Genomic DNA, 8,936 nt, shown 5'->3' on the forward strand with positions numbered 1-8,936 from the left:
TTAGATGAGTCCAGTTTTAGTGTCTGTCAAGCTCATTTGCTTTGGTTTTACAGGCCAGCAACTTTTATGACCTGTGTGAGTTTCATGTGACCTTTTTTAAATCTGCCTTTTCCAGATGTAAAATTGTTGATTTTCCAGAAAATCTCATCATTTTCAGCGAAATGAACTCAACGACAGTGTACTTAATCAGTCAGTTGAATGACATCCTGACTGTTTCCCGTTAATGGTGATTAGTGATGGCAGCCTGAGCAGCTTTTATGGCTGACGCAGCAGCACGGTGTCCACACAACTACCCATTAGTGTGCGAGATTATATTTATGCTATGATCAGGACTTCAGTCCAAACGCTGACTGCTTGTCTTTCTTTGCAAGGCACGTCAGACTCACGCAGGTTATTATTTTGAAGGCCTTTATTTTTACTCATTAACTGTAAACATGGTGATGGTATGTGGTTTGCTTTAACCATGAGAGTCAATGATTAGGTTATTATGTGTGAAAAAATGCTGTGTCATCTCCATGTGACCTGTAATGTATGGTCCAAGTGCTGCAGGGCAAGGTTAGGATAGGACTTTTAACTTTTTATTTTTTCAAATGATTTAGTTTTAATTAGTTTTTAGAGTGGGTTTGCTCATTTTTATTAGTTTTTATTTGTTGTAAATGCTTAGTTTTAGTGTTCGTTTCTTGTAATATGGAGTATTTGCCAGGTACAAGACTCAAAAAGGTGAAAATAAGTAGTGGGACACATGAACAACCATCCCTAAATCAATCTACATGTAAATGTGCATAATAATGCAGAGAAAAAATTAATATACTTCATATGAACTCATAAGGATTATGTACAAAATTAATTTACAAAGACAAAAACTAAGCACATTTTCGCTACAATTTTGGTTAGTTTTATAATCACACAATTCAGTTTCAGTTAGTTATCGGGTTTTTTTTGTTTTTTTTCAAAATGATATTTTTTCTTTTGAATAAATGAACGAACCAAACAAACGGGACACAACACGTTAATCCGCGAGCTTTAAAGACAGATATTGTTGCCTGTGGAAAGTGGTCATTACCCACTGTTTATAGCCTTTATGCTAAGCTTATTAAATTATAGAACTGCTGAGAATCCACCCAAAAAATATGTTCCTGTAAGATCAGGGATGATTCTCCACAATCATCATTACTGTGAGCACAAATATTCATTAGAGTTACAAGGAGGTGAAGAGAAGCTGCATCATTTTCAAGCATACTATAATAAAAAAATTGTCGTTGAGGGAAAAAAGTAAAGCAAGTGAAAACAGGTCTCCACTTAAGTCGAACCATAGAGGCAGTATTTTCATATTTTCTGCTGCTGACAATGCAAGCATGTGACATGGCCTCTAAAGTGCCGAGTCATCATGAGACCCCCCTTGTGTTTAACAGCCACGTAACTTACACAATACAACACAATAGAAGTGCGTCCATCCTCAAAGACTTTGACTGATTTGCCCCAATAAAAGCTGACACTGTTTCCACAGATTTACCTTTTTGAAAGAAGTAGGTTTAAGTAAAACCTAAATGTCTTTAGTCTTTCTTCAGTTTGAAAAGGGAATATCAAAACCCTGTTCCTGCATTTGCAGCAGCTTACCATTTTCCTTTATTGACTTGTCCGGGGTGTACACACCTCGCCTCTCACTCATCTCCTCGGATTGGCTCATGAACGTCAAAGGATAAGCGGCGCAGATACTGAAAAGGAGAAATGTGATATTTTTCTTGATAAGAAAACTCCCCATTGAGGGTGAATATTAACCCTGACCCTGTAACATTATTAATAACAGATACGACAGTTGAGTAATACTGTACAAAGGCTGCGTCTTCTCTTAACTCTAAGAGAATCAGAATGAGCTTTTCAGGCCTGATTATGAACCAAGTACAGCAGCAGTATGGCTGAAAACACTGCAGGAAGTCACAATCTTGCTGAACAGCGGCCTGACTATGTGCCTGCACGTTCAATCACAGCTGCTGTTTCATCAACCACGCAGCTCCAAAGATGTAGACAAAAATCTTACCAAAGCACTTTTTTAAGTGCTGACAGGATTTGGCATGCATACATGTCATTACCATAACTCCCTATACGGATATCTACAAAATTCAAAAACTACCAGAAAGCAGAGAAATACAGCTTTGTGCCCATATACTTGTCATTACGGTAGCCCCTCAGGACTTCTGTGGAATAACGTCAGCTCCTCAGTATCGCAAATCTTAGATGGTTCAATAGAACAGCAGAATAGCAGAAGCACTCACTCATTGAACTTTTTTTTCACAATTCTAAAGCCATAAAATCAAAATAAATCCAGGCGGCCTGAATATTGTATAATACTCAGTGACAGTATCATTTCCCAGCATTCTTTATTCAGTTAAAATATTAAAAAATATATTTTCACAGAGGCACTGAAATAGATATTACACATATTGTGAGTCAGTGCTGTACACACAAACAAGCAAAAAACATGGGATAAAAACAATCACAGGTACATTCATGGAAAAACGTTCAAGCCATTAGTTCAATAAGAAAATCACACAGGAGAAAAAAAAGGCCATTTAAAGTCACTTTAACACCCGTAATGTGTTTTTTTCCAGCTCTGCAGGTGTCATCTTAAATGCATGGCTCATTAAAATACAAAAAAACACTGACCTTATTTTGAAACAGCAGATTTCCATCATATTTGTTCTGGTTTATGTTCAAGTCAAAACAAAATGAATTGTAACAGTGAGTGTGCATGAACAGTTCAAAAATCAAGACAAAATAAGGCAAAAGACGTACATCCATGGGTGCATTAATGCAGAAATAAACAGTAATATTATTGCCTCACTGTTTACTACAGAAAAATATTTATCTTTATTCCAAAACCATGTAACATAGCTCTTAATTTAATAAAAGTATCAAGTAGGTTATCATTTTCATACAGTTTTCACCCAGACTGCCACTCAGTGTGAAAAGTTTCATACAGAATAAATCCCCAACAACCCTTAATTTTCAAGTAATATTCACATTTGTTCTTTGCTGAGCTGATTGTATGTTTATTTGTTGAGGTATCTTAATTACTTTATACCAAAAACATTACCGTTGATTATTTGTTCAAATGTTTTAAAATAAATGAATGAATGAATGAATAAATAAATACATAAATTCTGTTCTGTGCTTTTAATTATTTAGGGTCGAAATCCTTAAACAATTGGGATTTATTTGATATCCTTATGGAAGATTGAGTCAAATTTTCCTTACATTTTCAGAAAAGAATGATAAACACCCTAAATCACACAGGCCCTGATTATTTCAGATGTTAAAAAACAAAACAAAAAATCACAATGAAAACAAACCAAGAAAAAATGACTATCAATAAAAGCCTCAAAGCTCAAAGTTTGTTTGTATATATGATTAAAAATTCCTGATTCATGCGTTCAACTAACAGTTATGATGCGACACCAGTGCTTGCATGCAGTATTTTCTGCACATTCAGGTGGATTCTTCTTTGTTCACTCTCTTTAATTAAAGTCATGACCTTACAGTAGGTTTTCTGACTACGAGCCAACAGACCAGCAAACGTAGTAGAGATGAGCATAAATATTCACTTATTGTTTAAGAGTTTTCGGGAATAAATTAAAGATACAGAATTGAAGAACATGTTCGTGGACTGCATGTGTGTTTGCAGAAGGGATGATATTTACAATGTTACTTGAATGCATCTTGAAGCAGCTCCTTTCATTTTTGTTGTTTGTTCTCTTTGGAGTGGAGAATGTACCTCCGACAAAATTACGTTTGATGTTAAAACATAACTTAAAGTCTGTCCTACAGGTTTGGCTGAAACTTTGAACAACATTTTGCATGAAAAGCCCATCCCTAATAGGTAGACAGGTCTATTGCTCTTTTCTCAGTATAAACAAAGCCACTTTTTATTGATATCTGTCATTAGAGAATCATTTAAAAACAGCTGGCCCGGCCACAGTGGCTCAGAGAAAGCGAACAGCTACTCAGTGCTGTCTGACCATTCACAGCGAACAGTCGGGAACAACTGGTAGTTAGTGGTTGACATACCTTTTAAGTAGTAACTCATAAACAAAAGTACGTGAGCTGGTTTGAAGGTTTGGAAATATTAACATTGTTATTGTTCTTTTAATGTGTTGTTCATCTATTCATCATCGTCGATAAACATTTTAAACAGTGTTATTTGAACAGTTTGACTTAGCTTCTGCTGGTGCGGCCCGGGCAGGCCTGAGTGTGCCTGAAGTGCATGATGTGCACGGCAGTTTGGTGCCACCAGTAAAACATCAAAACCACGAGTATGTGCCACACCTGGTGGCTGGCACCCACATAGTTCAGCTGGCCTGGGAGAGGAGAGAGAAAACAAACACTCTAAACCTTTGGATAGTGTTTTTCTTGTCAATGTCAAAGACACGTCAAGTTTAAGATTTAATGTGTAACATTGCGTTAAAAATCTTTTGTCACACCTTGAGTTGTGATTGGACATAAGGGGAACAGCCCTTATGGGTTTAGATTCTCTTTTCATCTAGGTCAATTTTCCTCAGCCGTTTCTCCTCTAACCTGTGGGGTGCCCCCATGATACATCACAGTGAGGAAAAAATAATAGTAATCCAGTGTGCTGTCTTTTGTTTTTGCATTTTTCTTTAAATTTCTAAATATAATCCCAAAAAATCTGCAGATGAAATGTTTAAAAAGTCTTATAAAATAAAATATAAAAGTACATTATGTACATTATTTCCTGCGGTAAAAATAATGCCTACATAGTCCTAGTATCAAAAATGTGTAAAAACGTAAACACACATGAAATCTTTGTTCAGCGATAGCCTCAGTTATCACTGAATAAAGGTTTCCTTACTGCAAAATAAAACCCATGCGTCAGTTTTCCTTCTCATTACACTAATGTTTCCTTTGTAAGCCCATCTGAAAACTTTAGCAATCCAAATAAAGCTATAAACATTGTAGAAATTTCCCCTGATATTTAATCTCTGTGACCTCTGTTTTGTCTGTAAATGTTTCTCTAAAACAATGACCCCTTTGATGATTTGTACAAGAAATGGCAGCAGATGCGTATTTAAATGTGAACAAATGTCAGGAGTACAAATCCAAACAGTACACTGGGCTGTGGAAGTGCCTGTGTGCTGCTGGGTAACTGGCAGAAGCGTTGTCATTGGATGAAAAATCAATAAACTCCCCATGAGCAGGATGAGTCACTAAACAGATGAAGCCATTTTATCTTTAGCCCCTGAAGTTTTATGTAATTGTTTCCTCCTGTTCAGTTCCCAAACTCTTGGTCTCTCTGTTGCTTTAGACAAAAGACTCACCAGGAAAGTAGCGTTCAGGAATTTTGGTGGCGTAGAACAGGAAGGCAGACCCAGCAATCAGGTACATCACTATCACCCGAGGCAGGAAGAGCTGTATGTGCGGCAAAGAAACTACATTTACATGTGGAACACCTACACTGACATCATTAACACTGAAATAACAGTAATAATAAGTACCATCATTCATTGAGGCTCCGCATCTAAATACATGCGTAAAAATGTGCAAGCACATCATTTCAAGCTCTATCTTTTCTTGTTTCCTCGAGTGAACGTATGGTCTGACCTGTACTACATCAGGGGTGAATCCACCATTGAGCCAGACCCAGTGACAGGCAGGAATCACACTGATGCCAGCTACACAAAAGAAGATTGCCATTCGTATGCGTCGCCAGTCGTTGCTGAGGTAACGCGGGTGCACCTGAGCGCAGAAGACGGCCAGGATCAGCGAGAGAACTGTCAGCAGGTAGACCTGTCGCCAAAACTGCAAGATAAGGGAAACAAATAAAGATTACACACAGCAAAATCACAGCGAGAGCTTTATATCTTGAGGAAAAAGAAAACCAATTTTGACACTGCTATGTTGAGAAGTCACACGTACGGCATTACAGTAGAACGCGTAGAAGATTCCAGGGACATAGCAGCCCAAGATACCAACAGAGATGCCGGCATAGTCCAATGCCAGCCAGCGACGGCACGTCTTCTCTGATCGGTGGCATGAAAACAGGTGATACCCCACTGAACACAGCATGCACACCTGAGGAAAAAGCAAACAGTATTTACTGTAAATACCACAGATAACATTTTATAATTCATTTGTGTTGTGTGTTCTATGGGGGCTATAATGATAATAACAATTTAAAGTTCTGAGTAGAATACATTAGCTCAGCTTATAAAATAACATGTATGGTCAATCCAGATACTTACAACATGCACTTCTGTGGACACGACAACAGGTTTTTCTACAATACTCCATTATAAACTGCTACACAACATACAATACACACCATTCACAGCTAAAAAGAAAAAGAAATCTCGTCATCTAGGAGTGGGGACAATGACCTACACTGCTATTGTAGCACTTCTATGGAACAATACATTTTCACCCAACCTGTAAAACAGCTTACACACCTGGGTAGGTAGAGGTGAATGCACCTGTGGCATGGATTATGTTGTTAATCCACAGAAACGTAACTGTAACATGCAATTGTTATACAAACACTCAATTAAGGAAGATGTTTTTAGTCAATAACAAAAAAATTAAAATCTAACATATTAAAACTACTATTCAGACAACGCACAGCCTCACACGACTCTTGTTGTGTTTCTCAGTTTGAGATTTCCTGCTGATTCCCACCATCTGTGAAAGTTCTTATTCAACAACCATTCATTGTATCGTCAGGAATGAAGGTTCACAGTGACTTTGATGCTGTATCTTCATGTACAAACTATGACAGCAAACCTACACCGACACATCCAGTAAAACAAAATTTACCTGGAAGCAGAATAGCCCTATAGCGTAGATGACATAGTCCTCTCTGTTTGCTCCGGACGCTGGCAGTATGGAGGAGAGGTCGTTGACGCCCAGACCAAAGAAGAGGAGGAAGCCAAGCAGGTGGCTCCAGATGTTCACCGTCTCATTTGATAGAATAAAAATACTGCCAAGAAGCAACAAACATGTTACCAGGGCAGAACAATTTATCATTTGCTATAGAAGCATATCAATAAATAAAGCTGCAATTTAAGTTCATATCTTCAAATACTCATCCTTGCAATATGATATAGAGAAGTTAATGTTTAGATTTGAACGTGTGTGTGTGTGGTATGGCTGAAACAATTACTATGTGAATATCTTCTGGTTTCTTTTCCAAAGAAATCACTTTGGTTTGTGGACAAAACACGACATTTTAAAATATTATATGGACCAAGCGATTGTACAATTAATCTAGAAAATAATCAACAGATAATAATAGTCGTTAGTTGCAGCCCTAGCGTGTGGTAATGCTTAATAAATTGCGGTGCTCTAAAGTAAACATTCCCTGCCAGTTTCAGGAAACCGAAGGAAATTACCTGGCCTCTAAACGTAGCAGAGAAAGCTACATTTAGAGATGCCCCATCCACGTTCAATACATAGACTTTAAGCACTTTATTCTCTATGTTATGAATAAATAGAGAACTCCTGCATGTTCAACTTTTCACAGACCTTTTGCTTTCTTTAGTTAGACAGATATTGTGATGTATCGCTGTATGTATCTTGCAATACAGTGATTATCACAGTATCGTGATATTATTGGTATTGAGGACCATGTATCGTGTATCATATTGTGAGGTCCACTGTGATTCCCACCCCTCTTTGTTATTAACATCATATGCCAGAAGTTAATACAATAAATTGTACATATATGAGTGTCCTCTCACCTCTTCAGACAGAGTTTGGAGGGCAGGTGAGCCCTGTAACCATCTGTGATATAGGGGTTTTCTTTGAGGAAGAGGGGGATTTGTTCGTACGTGTACAGCCTTATCCTCTGAGGTATCAGCACCGGCCAGTGCTGGTAGCTGCCCAGCTCAATGTAGTGGGCTGTCTTCAGCAGCTTCTGTGGCATCTTCAGCAGCATCTTGTTCTCAGCTCCTCTAGTACAATAAAAGAGTGTGGAGTCTGAAAGAGACGAAAATCAAAACCACTGTTCACAACGCTTTAAAACCGGCAGCAGAACATCAAACCATTCTGTGAATGTGAAGCTAAGTTAGCAGCAGCAGGCTAAAGGCTAGCTGACGCCGCTGCTAACATCAAAAGCTAAACTGATGCAAACACAGCTCACCATGAAAAACAGTCCGACGGTCGACGTTCGTGTTCGGTCAACTGAGCCATGACCGGGCGGTTAGCTACAAGACAACGTGGCGTTTTTCAAGCAACATCATTTTAGTAAAAATGAAATGAGCCGTAGTCAGTCTGTGCCTTATGCTTTGTTATTGTTGGCTACAAGGGAAAACGGTGCGTCACTGCCATCTAGTGGTAAACAAGGCGAAACGCACCCTACCTACTGGAAGATACGGAAGACGATTAGGGCCACATGTGGAATTATTTTTGGAAAAACATTTTTTTAATAAAAATAAAGAAGTGAAGAATTATTACTTAAATGTCTGAATTTGGACACTTTTTTCTCAGAATTCTGATTTAAATCTCACTTAAATCACATAATTCTCAAAGTGACTTAAATCTGAGGCTAAACTACAAATTTGCTAAACTAGAAAAGCTATGATGATGCAGGACGTGCAGCAAGCCAGCCAACTAGTTAACTTTAATCACAGAATAATTAATTCTATTTTAGTAATTCTAAAAGTAATTCTATTTTATTCATATTTTAAAGATTTTTTTTTACATGTGTCTCTATGCTCTTTCTTAGAAAGAAAACTAGCTCTTCAATTTTACAGCAAAAAAAAAAAACAACTTCAAAGATTGATTTCATTTCAATGGATGAGATAACTGTGGTCATGCAGAGTTCAAACATACCTCCCCGTTTTGTTTTTTTCCACTGGAGTCAGAGCATATCTGAAGTACAGTGATAATCCCTCATTTTTCCTGCCTTACCCTTTAGCCTGGATGAA

General features: G+C 37.7%; 1 protein-coding gene across 1 annotated transcript; it reads right to left on the reverse strand.

The window, feature by feature from the left end:
- Nucleotides 1-2,361: 2,361 nt before the first annotated feature.
- LOC122758485 (progestin and adipoQ receptor family member 3-like) lies at nt 2,362-8,319 on the reverse strand. The gene is made up of 7 exons (XM_044012703.1): nt 8,150-8,319; nt 7,749-7,986; nt 6,826-6,988; nt 5,932-6,087; nt 5,617-5,814; nt 5,334-5,424; nt 2,362-4,355 (listed from the first exon to the last, which is right to left on the reverse strand). Exons 2-7 carry the CDS (start codon nt 7,943-7,945, stop codon nt 4,213-4,215), a joined length of 948 nt encoding a protein of 315 aa, XP_043868638.1. The 5' UTR covers nt 7,946-7,986; nt 8,150-8,319; the 3' UTR covers nt 2,362-4,212.
- Nucleotides 8,320-8,936: the final 617 nt, after the last annotated feature.

The sequence above is a fragment of the Solea senegalensis genome, linkage group LG21 (assembly GCF_019176455.1).
Source record: "Solea senegalensis isolate Sse05_10M linkage group LG21, IFAPA_SoseM_1, whole genome shotgun sequence".
Lineage (NCBI taxonomy): Eukaryota > Metazoa > Chordata > Actinopteri > Pleuronectiformes > Soleidae > Solea > Solea senegalensis.

What these genes read in the sequence shown, in the direction of transcription:
- LOC122758485 (XM_044012703.1), bottom strand. Translation starts at nt 7,945, where the DNA reads ATGCTGCTGAAGATGCCACAGAAGCTGCTGAAGACAGCCCACTACATT. An exon ending in TCACCCCTGATGTAGTACAG is followed by an intron (nt 5,425 to 5,616) that starts GTCAGACCATAC and finishes CCGCACATACAG; the next exon opens with CTCTTCCTGCCTCGGGTGAT. An exon ending in TCCTGAACGCTACTTTCCTG is followed by an intron (nt 4,356 to 5,333) that starts GTGAGTCTTTTG and finishes CTCCTCTCCCAG; the next exon opens with GCCAGCTGAACTATGTGGGT.